Source organism: Echinops telfairi, unplaced genomic scaffold, assembly GCF_000313985.2.
Source record: "Echinops telfairi isolate 266 unplaced genomic scaffold, ASM31398v2 ScPeMD7_7409;HRSCAF=8447, whole genome shotgun sequence".
NCBI classification, from domain to species: Eukaryota; Metazoa; Chordata; class Mammalia; order Afrosoricida; family Tenrecidae; genus Echinops; species Echinops telfairi.
Window position 1 is genome coordinate 17,657,418 of NW_022111309.1, and position 12,001 is coordinate 17,669,418.

Genomic DNA, 12,001 nt, shown 5'->3' on the forward strand with positions numbered 1-12,001 from the left:
CTTTCTCCAGAGGAGCTGCTGATGGTTTTGAACTGACGACCATGCAGATCACAGCCAATTTGTAACCACTATACCACCAGAGCTCTCCTTTATAATAAATAGTAGTTTTTATATTTGTTTAATTACTCACTTTTGCCATTAGTTCTCAAGTACTTATTTATCATGTTCTTTTTAAAGAATACAAAAGCAAATCCACTGTCGTTGAGTTGATTCTGACACATTGCGACGCTGCAGGATTTCCAAGGCTATAAATCTTGATGGGAACGTACAAACTATTAACCCTAACCTTATGGCTAACTGAAGTTGAGGTTGGCAGCCCAACAAAGAACCCGTTATGCCACCAGGGCACCTTTTTGTGTATTTGTTGGTATTTTTCTCAGAAGTGTGCCTGATGACGAATCATTTTACCCCAACAGAGACAACCAAAGATGGCCAACATGATCTTTTCTCTCAGTAGGATAATGGCAGTACTTCCACAACCAGAACATTGTCGTTTTCAGGCCCTTTTAAGAGCAGAATACTGATTTCACTATTTTTCATCCAAATGAAAGAAGGGGCAAATTTGTGAGAGTATTCACTTACCAAAAGAGAGTATTAGCTTTTAAAAGAAATGAAAGACTATGTTGTAGTTAGTGTCAAGTGCTGCCACATTATTCTGGGGCCAAGCAACTGAGGGAGTTGAACTGTCCCCTCTGGGCTTTTTGGGCTCTGTTTTCACAACAGCACATCTTAACGCCTTTCTCCTACAGAGCAGCCAGTTGAGTCTCAACTACCAATGTTGTGCCACTGGGGCTCCTTAAAAATAATGATTAAAAAATAACAAACTCACTGCCAATTCTAACTCATAACTACCCTATAGGACAGAGTAGAACTGCCCCCTGGGGTTTCCAAAATGGGAACCCTTAACAGGAGTAGAAAGCCAATTCTCTCCCGAGGAGCAGCTGGTGGATTCAAACTACTGACCTCGTGGTTAACAGTCCAAGGTGCAATTACTACACCATGAAGGATCCTAAAAATAATGTATTTAAGTAATAATCTTATAATAATATCGTAACTTAATAGTCTCCGATGGAATTAATAATTTTTTATATTTTAGATGAACTGCTTGAAGCAAATAAAAGATAACCTCTTAAAAACCAGTAAAGGTCTTCGGCAGAATCTAGGAAAGATACTGAATAAGGAAGTCAAAGTCAGGGAGTAAGTAACTTTTTAAAAATTTTAAACCATTGCTATAAAACAAAACTCCAACATTTGCATTTATCAATTTAAAGTAGACTGCCAATTGCTTGAAAGATGTTTGGGAATTTGTAGGCGCCCAAGGCATTTCTCTTTTGGTGATTTCTTATGTTGAGAAAAGAGCTGTTCATTTATGGGTGAGTATAGATATGACCAAGTGTTTCTTTCTCTAAAGGTGCCAGCTTCAAGTATTTCTTCGTTTGGAGCTGTGTCTACAGTGCCCTCTAATTCAAGAAAGTGCCGATGATATGGAACAAATAGTGGAGGAGGCAAGTCTACAGCTTAGTGAGAGTTCAATGCTTCTAGCTTCCCTGCAGAAGGGCCTGTGGTAATTCTCTGTCCTCTCCTGCAGGTGGCAGGTTTGTTGCGCATAGTGTCTTTAACTGAGGATTCCGCCTACCTAGCAGCGTTTCTGGAGGAAATTTTGGGATTGTAAGTTTGAGGGTTACGTTAAAATTATGTTACCAAGAGCTACATACTTATGCCACTGGCACTTGTGATTCTGGAATCACAAGGATGCTCTTCTGCTAGGTGAGGGCAGGAGGAGGTGGGGGAGGTCCCACACCTAACCCACCCAAAGGAACCCTGCCAGACAGAGTAGAACAGTCCTCTGGGTTTCGGACACTGTAACTCTTTCTCCCAAGGCTGGTGAGTTCAAACCAAGAGCCTGCAGTTAGCACCTCAGTGTGCAACCCACCAGGCCACCAGGGCTCCGGAGGGAGGGAGTAGAGGGGGAAAGATGACTTTCGGTGTTACATTTAACCGTTTTGTTTCACAGGTATACCGACTCTGTCCCAACGACACTGGGCGCTCTTTACGACAGCCTTGGGTTTCAGATTCCTCAGAAGCTGGCGAGTGCCCTTCCTTCAGACTTTTTCAGTGATGACTCCATGACACAGGAGAGCAAGTCACCAGGACGTTCTGTGCCTCGTTTACCGAGCACTCGTCAGTCAGTGCCACCAACTGGAGGAGCTGATTCCAACCAACTGGAGGAGCTTCGCACCAGGTCAGCCAAGAAGAGAAGGTAGGCACCAGAGGAACTGCTGTTAGTTCCAGAACTGCCAAAGAACATCGTTGACCATGGTCCATTGGTCCTTGTCCTTATCATTTATCGCGTGATAGTTGCCTGTGTGTCTGAAGCCCAAGGCAAGAATTCTAAGTGAACCAGTGCCCGTCTGGCACTCTATATCACACAGGGAACGTGCACTATTATTTTATAGCCCTTCTTGACGGTCAGGAACTGTGGGAGCCTTTTATGAAGTAAGCTTAGGGTTTCTGCTTAGTTTTGAATTTTCCTTGGTGCTTTCCACTATTCATAGCTAGTTGAATTGATAGCAGTTTCTTGAAGGTCTCGGATGAGGGAAGCAAGAAGGGCTATAAATCTAGGTCAACCAGCTTTTTCTTTTCTTTTTTTTTTAAGAACTCAGTTCCATTCTAATTTAACTATTTATAACATCTATCTAAATTTGTCTTTTTCTGCTTTGAAAAGAAAAAATGCATTAATCCGACATAAAAGCATCGCAGAAGGCTCACAGAATCTTCGACAGATTGAAGTCCCGAAAGTGTCCAAGAGAGCTGCAAAAAACGTGAGTTCTCTCTCGCCCTGAAGTTATTCATTCTGGCTCAAGGTGGCACAAGAGAGTGAAAGGGGGGAGTGTCTCCACTTTTAGGAAGTGGATATTTAAAGGTGCAGAAGTAAAAGTAAACATTTTCATGCGTGTAAAATTGTGATCCAAGAAATACAGAAATACAAACTTATTAAGGAATTAACTAAAACAGCAAGTAAATAAGAGGTGGAATGATCAAATGACTTTCCACTTGTTAAGGTAGATCGAAAAATTCAGAAAAGTAATTAGCATAGGCAAAGAGGTCACTGAAGTTAGAATGTATAAACGTAGCAGGACTTTGGTTGTACACTGAAAAGCACTTTGCAGAATGTGTGCTTGAACAACGAAAAGACTGTCTAAAAATTGGGGAGTCGTTGCTTTTCTATTTATAAGAATTTGAAAGTTTTGTTGGTTACCAAAGAATTCCCAACTGGAAGCTATTTACTAAGCGGAATTAATGCCTTGCTAAGGAAAGAAGAGAAACTAAGAATGCTTTCACACTTTTTAACTGCCCAAATCAATAATCGCAATTCTTCTGAGGCAGTAATTCACTCACTCACTCCCTCGCTGCCATCAAGTTAATGCCGAACACCACCGCCACCCCTGCGTCTGTAACTGTTTATGGGAGTAAAAAGCCCAGTCTTTCTCCCGCAAAGCTGCTGGTGGTTTCGAACTGCCCACCACAGCAGATCACAGCCCAACCCATGACCACTGCACTACCAGGGCTCCTGAGATAGTCACAGTAATATTTGAGAAGTTAAAATGAAGTGGGGGGAGTGGTTTGCTCTATTTCTAGGTACCTATGGCTGTCCTTTGGACTTGAAGGTGGGATTTCTTTTAGAGTTAGTTATGTTCTCTTTAATAGACTTTAACAGTAAATAAGACACAGACCTTAATCCTGAATGGCGAGAGTGAATCCAAAAGTAGATAGTCATTGTTTCACCTCCTTTCTCACCAGGTTTACAATGACTTACTGCCCTTTCTTGTACTACTCTACGGACCTTTTCTTATAGACTGGCCAACTCAATTTTTATTAAAAAGCAATGTTTTCTCATGTCAAAATTAGTTGTACCACAGATATGTGACAGTTGTTTAATATAAAAGACTAGGTGTTGAGACTAAATCAGAGTGCTTTGAAGAATCAGTATAATTACAGTTAACACTATAGGGTTTGCATTGGCTGCTTTTTAAAAGTAGATTTTCAGCACCTCTCTTCTTAAGCCACCGTAGTCCAAACGTCGCCCTGGTTGCGCTGAAACGTGTTAAGCAGCACAGCAGCAACATGCAAGTATCCAGACAGATGGTGACTGCACCTGAGATGCAGTTGTTGGGAATTGATCCGGGTCTCTTGCATCAAAGGAAAGAATTCTACTACTGATGGGTTTTCCCTTGTTCTTTAATTGTAAAAGATATTAAAAATCATGTAAAAGTTGAAAACATATAAAGTTAAAAGCTAGTGTGACTCCACCCACTTTTCTAAAGTAATCCTTAAGAACAGTTTATATATTGTGTATCTTCACACACCTTTTTCTGTATACGCCAATATGTGTAAGGGTGTGTACACCTCTCCTGCACGCACATGGGATTAGTAAAGAACCCCTAAAAATTAGGTATCAACAAAGAAAGATGCCTATGATGTAGAAAATTGCAGACTAAATATAGTAGGTTAATCATCTTTTAGTTAAAATTAAACCCTGTATGCATTCAAGAGTAACAAAAAATATTGTAATGAATATGAATGGGTTCTTCTCAGCAAAACAAGTTTAAACATGTGTTTGTAGGCAGTGGGGTGGCCACAGACAAGTTCTTTCAGTAATATACCACATATGCTTGTGTATAAGCCGAGGTTTTCACATTTTTATGCAGGTTTTTTTTTTGTAAAATTAGGTGCCTTGGCTGATATTCGGGCCGGCTTATACTAGAGTATATATGGTACTCGTTAAGAGTGCCTTCAGAAAGGTTCATTCAAGACGGTGGCTTCCAAAGGTAACTGCTGGGCCAGGTAAATGGGAGACAAAGAGGTTGGCTCAGAAGCTTATGACAATTGGGCATTTGAAAAGGGTGCCCTTGATGGATTTTTTTCTCAAAGGACACAGGATGGTCACAGGGGCTTTTTATGAAGAACTTTTCAGAAAAATGAAAGCCACATTGGTAAGGGAAAGCATGGTAAATTGCTAGAGGACACCCACGCATAACAGTGCACCGACAGATTCTGTAAGGGAATTGTATAAGGAAACTATATCTTATCCACTCTGTAGCCTTGATGTTGCCCCTTCAAACATCTTTTTGTTCCCAAATCTCAAAAGAATATTTAAGAGGAATGTGATTTGAGGTCCCCAAGGTGCAAGAATTACTCTTGACAGAATTTATAGATCAAGAGAATTCTTTAGAGAAGGGTTAGAAAGCTGGAAACGCTGCCTTCAGACAGACCTAGATATAAGATACGCAGAGAAACGGTAGTTTCACATTTGGTGCTTTTGTTTAATAAAAGTTTGTGAGTGGGTCCCAAAACTTTTTTCTTTATTGTTGTAGATTAGGTGAAGATTTACAGAGCACATCCTCATTTTTTTTTTTTTTACTTACCCAGTTTTCCTTGTTCTTTTAATGCCTGCATCAGATGTGTATCAATTTATTAATTGCTTCAATTTTGGGGGGCATATAGGATTTTATTTTATATCTTTAGAGCAGTACAGCAACGGATATTGTATCCTTGCAAGCTGTTTGGTTTTGCGCATTTTACAACCACTTCTATTGTCGGTCCCTACAAGTAGAGCTGCAAAGGTGAAAGGGCTTCATTTCAGGGTTCTCTGTTCATTTTATTTTAAATAGATGCTTTTAGGTTTTTTTCTTACTGAATATTCCTCATTTTCCAGAACTCTCACTGTACTCTGCAGCAGCCTCCACTCTCAGTGAAGGAAACCGTACAAGGTATTTGTTTACTCAGGGTACATACTTGCCATATGATAAGCTTAATTATGGGTGCATGCATTTAAGCCTATGCAGACAGCTGTAAATTAGGATTTTGTGTAACTGTTGGTTAATAAAACATGTCCAAATATAAAGCCCAATGAAAACGGTTTTCATATAACCTCAAAGTATTGCATTCTACAAAATAATTGACCTGAGATCTTAATAGATCAAGTCCTGAAATACAAAAAAGATAGGGACTATTTTACATGAAAGGTGTTTAAGAAGGGTAACTTTTATGCAAAAGGTATTTAGTATATTGTGTGATCCTTGCCTGGATTCTAAATTTGGGGGTGGGGAAGTTATAAAGGATATTTCAGGACAGCTAGAGAAATTTAAATAGATGTTTTATGTCAATGATACTATATCGATGTTAGGTGTATGATAATGCTTTTTCTATAATAATGACATTGTGGTGGTTCAAAGAGAGAACCTAAAGTACAGGGAAGGGTCCTGATGTTCGCAACGTACTCACACTGGTTGGTGGTGTATGTGTGTAAAGAGTGGGGCAAACGCCAATAGTTCTGATGAAGGGTGTGTGTATATTGTATTTGAAATTTTCTTTAGATATTACATTATTTAAAAGTCGAGGGGAAGAAGAGAAAATAACAAATCAAATGTGGCATGCAGTTCATAAACTAATTTCCCAGACAGTCTACATCAGGTAACAAGTCTCTCATAAGGGAGATGAAAAACCTTTTTGAAACTTAAAGTTTCAAAGTTTGAAACTTTAGTACTGGCTCTTGCTGTTGTTTATATTTATGTTTGTATCGGTGAGAGGTGAATAGGTGTTCCTCCCTATGAGTTTTATTTAAATGAGTTGCTCAAAGAAAAATTTATCTTTGATCATGAAAGTTGACCTTGCGGGCAGCATGGTAGAATGCAAGGGCTACACCAGAAGGGCTTAACATAAGAGGCCCCGCTGAATGAACTGAACCCTGCCTCGAAGCTGCCTGAACCTTTATATTGAGGGCTGGGGTACTTGGATGGGAGAAGAAGCAGAGAGTGGCTACCTCAGGAATATGGAATTGGCTGTAATTGGACTTGGGGGAACTGATGGCTGGGTGGGTATCCAATGGAAAGAGACCCAGGATCACCATACAGGTAGTACCTCAATGGCCACCTTGGAGTAGCATGACAGGTTATGATCTGTTGAACAGGGATCTGCACTTGGAAGAATTGATCCAGGAAGGGCCCCTCCAGGCATCAATCCCCATATTTAGAGTCAACAGAGCCCAATCAAATGAGAGGTCAAACTGTGTAGGACAAAAACTCGGGCTTGCAGCTCATGATGGCACTGCACTCGCTTAGACGCCTCATACCCAGAGTCTGGAGTGCTGGGGCATTGGGAACATTGATGATGATAAGAGTGCCATCGAATAATACCCAGGGGAGGTGATTGACAGTGCTGTACTTCTTTGTTTATATGGGTTTTTGCTTTCCTGCTGTACCTTTCTCTTTTTCGTGTGTGTGTGTGTGTGTGTGTGTGTGTGTGTGTGTGTGTGTGTGTGTGTTGTTTTTTGGTTACTGGTTGGCTTATTGCTGCAGTTAGTCTCATAGAGTTTTGATTTTGTCATATTATTACCGCCAAAGTAAACCTGAGATGTGCAAACCTCATGGACAAGCAGATGGAGTATGGGCTCTTCTGATAATATGGTCCTGCTAGATACTCACTAGACCCTAATTCAAGAACACTTCTGATAATATGGGCCTGCTAGATACTCACTTTCATGAAAAGATCATTGACGATAAGGATGCTACAGCAAAGTGTGGTGAAGAAAGTAGATGGTGCCCGGCTATCAATCAAAATCGTGTCTGGGAACTTAAAGGCCTGTATTCAAATAAGGACCATCTAGGTGAGGAATCAACAGAGTCCACATGGAAGAAGCACACCAGGTTGTGTGATCCAAAGATGACAATTAAAAAATTGAAATATGGCAAAGGAAAAATTATGAACACCCAATTTGTAGAAGGCTATGCACAGTGGGAGCCCAAAACCCATCTGCACAGTCTCTTGTCAGACTGAGCCTCTGGCAGATCCATTCTAACCAGACAAGAGTTTCAATCGGCCTTACTACCAGGCAGATACCATTGTAATCTTGATTATGCTGGATCGAACTCGATACTCAGCCAGTTGACCTCCCTGTAGACCCAGCCTGAATTGGTTCTGGGTGCAAGCATCTTTTATTCCATGACAAATATTTCCGCTGCTCTTTTGGATGTTGGCAGGGGTCTTATTTTTCTTACTCATTATTTGTATATTTGCCTTATGTTATTATTATTTAATCCTTACCACATTATTTTGATTTTGGCTTTTATTGTCTCTCTTGGGTTTCCCAGTTTGTGAAGCAGAAGAGGCGTGAATGCATAGTAACAATAACTGATACAAGGGTTGATGGGGGTGCGGGGGTGGGTGGTAGGGAGGGAAAGGGAATTTCAGGAATAAATAATGAAGGGGGGGCGGAGCTCCAGAACTGATTGTGAATGCACAACTCATTTTAAAAGCGAGTTAAGCATGGGGTGGTATTCTAAAATTGGTATGGTGATGATTGTACCATTCTCCTTAAGATGATTGAACTATTGAATTGTATGATATGTAAATTATGTGCCAATAAAACTCTTGTGGGGGGTTACCTTTAATGACCTTGAAGGTTGCCTCCCCATAGTCATGGTCAGATGCCATCCTGAAAACTGTCATCTTGCTCCCCTCTACAGCGTTGTTTCCTAACTTTGGTTCTGCCTAGATGATCTTAGAATTACTTTGATTTTGGCACTCAAAATAGAGTTTAAAATAACCCAAAAAACTCGTCAAATAATTCTAAGAGAAGGAATGAAATCTTGGGAATTGAAAGGAATGCATTCTGTACTGCAGAGTGAGCTGAAAACCAGGCAATCACAAAGTTTAAGGCAAGAAGAATCACCATAAAACTAGGATATGTTAAAAGGGCCATAAATGACCTACATTGACCAAGTAATTTAAGGAGGAAAATTATTAGTTTAAATAATATGAACTTGTGTGCCTGAAAAGTTGAGTTTAAATCAAGTTTGAAGAGGTAAAAAGTTTAAAGGAAAAAAAACCCACTGCCATCAAAATGATGGGGGTTTACACAAGCAGCTTGCTTCATCTTGGTCCCTTGCAGTTAGCTTACCTAGAACCACCACCAAAGCTCTCTAGACTGGTTTCGTTAAGCAGCTTCTGTTTCCTCCGGCCAGGCATTTGCTGATGAGAACTTTTATTTTTCCAGAAGTGACCAAAGTTCGAAGAAATCTCTTCAACCGGGAAATGCTGTCTCCTTCAAAGAAATCACTAAAGCGGGGGTTTCTTCGAAGCCATTCGTTGTCAGCTGTAGACGGTCTGGAGTATAAACCTGACAACTTCAAGAGAACAAAAGGTAGTACATTTTAGGGGAACCAGAGGAGATTCTTAGACCCAAACCAATCCTCTTTGCTGCAAAAATTTATTAAATCTCAGTCTGTTTTCTTCTCTGCTCTGAGCCTACCATCAGGTAATTTTACCCTTGGGTAAACTTTACCTCCTCCTCCAAGTCTGGAAACAGAATTAATCCTGGTCCCTCCCAGCTCCTACAGATTTGCACAGTGGTTACTGCTCATCTCTATAGGGAAATATTATATGAGGGGGTGTCACCCCCCAAAAAAACAATGTTTTTCAAAGCTATCTATTTAAATATTTCTACAAAATAGCCTTATCACCTTCAAAGTACTCTCCATCACACTTAAATACATTTGTCAAATCTGCGATTCCATTCTTTTTGTTTGTTTTTTAAAATAATTTATTGGAGGCTCATACAACTCTTATCACAATCCATACATCCATCCATTGTGTCAAGCACATTTGTACATATGTTGACATCATCATTCTCAAAACATTTGCTTTCTGCTTGAGCCCTTGGTCTCAGCTCCTCATTTTTTTCCTCCCTCTATGCTCCTCCCTCTCTCATGAACCCTTGATAATTTATAAATCATTATTATTATTTTGTCATATCTTACACTGTCTGACATCTCCCTTCACCCACTTTTCTGTTGTGGGTGATGTTAGATCCTTGTAATCTGTTCCCCCTTTCCACCCCACCCTCCCTCTACCCTCATGGAATCACAACTCTCAGCACTGGTCCTGAAGGGATCATCTGTCCTGGATTCCCTGTGTTTTCAGTTCCTATCTGTACCAGTGTACATCTTCAAACTTATTTGCTTGGATGGCTGACAGCACCTCCCTTGATTTTTTGTTGTTGTGTTGTTCACCTCTTCTATGTCATCAAATCTCTGCCCTTTCATGTCTTTTTTCATTCGAGGAAGCAAAAATAAGTGCATGGAGCAAGAGAGGCATGCTGTTTCCTGCCCCAAACTGGTACACTGAGATGGCTGTGTGAGCAGGTGCATTGTCATGGAGGCAAAACCAGTCCCTGCCACAAATGAGGCCCTTTTTTGTTGCACACTTACACAATCTTTTCAGAACCTCTAAATAGAAAGCTTGATTATCAGTCTGACCTGGTGGAACGAACTCCAAATGCACTTTGTGTCAACATTTTTGTCCGTTTGGGAAGTTGACAGATGTCTAGAATGAGTTTGTCATCAATTGACATTTCATCTTTTTTGAAATTAGAAAACCACTCGTACATTTGAGTTTTTTCCATAGTGCTGTCCTTGTAAGCTGTGTTCAACATCACAACAGTTTCTGTGGCATTTTTCCTGAGCAGGAAAGAAAATTTCAGAGTCGCACACTGTTCTCTTAAATCTGTCATCATAAAAAATGAGGTTTGAGTGAAATTGCTTTTACGAAAAATTGATTGTAACCAGAGAGAACCTTTCTATGCGACACCGCTGGGCACACAAGCTCAGAACGAGTTGCTCCGTGCTCGCCCAGTAGGGAAAGTGTGTATTACCAAAGCTCTACCCGACTCAGCGCAGTTCTGGTTTTTGGGGTACCCCCTTGTATACCAGATATTAGGGAAACATCTAGACAAATCAATATTATAAGACAGACTTCCCATGGTCTTTTAAGTTGTTTCACTGGAAGGCAGCCCTTCTACCCAGGCAGAACATCTCCAGTGATCCTTTTAACTCGGGAACCTCCGGACTGACCTTTATCCTGCAGGAGGTGTCTCCTAGACCTCTGTGTTAGTCCAGGTTGACTAGAGAACAAATCCAGAGATACTCATATGTGTAAGAACTTTATATCAAGAAGTAATTACGCATCAGTAAAACATCCCAGTCCAGGTCAAGTACATAAGTTTGATATTTGCCCATAAGTCTGATATTAGCCCATGAATTCCTTTTGAGACTCACACAGCCCTTGCAATGATGCTGAATACAGAAATATCATTGGCTGGTGGGTAGAAAGTCGTGGATCCAATGGCAGTGGATGCATCTCCAGGGCTCTGGCTGCCATCAGCGTGCCTCTCTGTGGCTTGTCAACAGGAAAGTGAAGCAGATAGAGAGTGTGCCCCGCCTCCAGGAAGGAAGAGAGTCAATGACCTGATTGGCAGGCTAGACTCCACCCCTTCATTTTTTTTATCAAGTTGACACGAAATCTTGTAACTACCACAAACCCTCATCTCCTGATGAGGCAGGCTGGGGCAGCTGGACCTTCTAGAAAGCTTGTAATTACATCATTTTTGTTTTCTTCTGCAATTTCAGTTAGCAATTTGAGTGAGATGGAATACATATTTCTTAAATGAACACATTGGAAAATGGAAACTATCATGTCATAATACGGATAAAACCATTTAGTCTAGCTGTCTACTGTATGTTGGGGACAATACCAGATGGTGAAGGTATCGAGAGTATTAAGATACAGTCCTCTCTTACAGGAATTTGCCATTTAAAGCAGACAAGACTTGTTTGGGAAAAAAAATAATATGAAGCTTAAAAAACTCAATACACATGGGAGAGGGGGAGGTGGGGGAAACCCAGGGACAAGGGAACAAGTGATCCAAAATCAGTGATGAGGAGGATGTAAGATGCCCAGTAGGGCTTGATCAAGGGCATTGTAACCAAGAAGAATTACTGAAACCCAAATAAAGGCTGAGCATGATAGTGGGACAAGTGAAAGGAAATAGAGGAAAGAACTAGGAGGCAAAGGCCATTTAGAGAGGGCTAAATACAGGCATGTACACATGTATATATATTTATATATGATGATGGGGAAATAGATCTATGTGCATATATTTATA

The 12,001-nt window shown here is 40.5% G+C and overlaps 1 protein-coding gene across 1 annotated transcript in view; it reads left to right on the plus strand.

Moving 5' to 3' along the window:
* Positions 1-12,001, plus strand: part of TICRR (TOPBP1 interacting checkpoint and replication regulator) — a 51,463-nt gene that overhangs the window by 23,847 nt on the left and 15,615 nt on the right. The window contains exons 9-15 of the mRNA XM_045296480.1: positions 1,097-1,197; positions 1,412-1,505; positions 1,589-1,668; positions 2,015-2,260; positions 2,726-2,822; positions 5,717-5,771; positions 9,056-9,202. Of these exons, the coding sequence (XP_045152415.1) occupies positions 1,097-1,197; positions 1,412-1,505; positions 1,589-1,668; positions 2,015-2,260; positions 2,726-2,822; positions 5,717-5,771; positions 9,056-9,202 (820 nt within the window). The remainder of the gene's footprint in view (positions 1-1,096; positions 1,198-1,411; positions 1,506-1,588; positions 1,669-2,014; positions 2,261-2,725; positions 2,823-5,716; positions 5,772-9,055; positions 9,203-12,001) is intronic.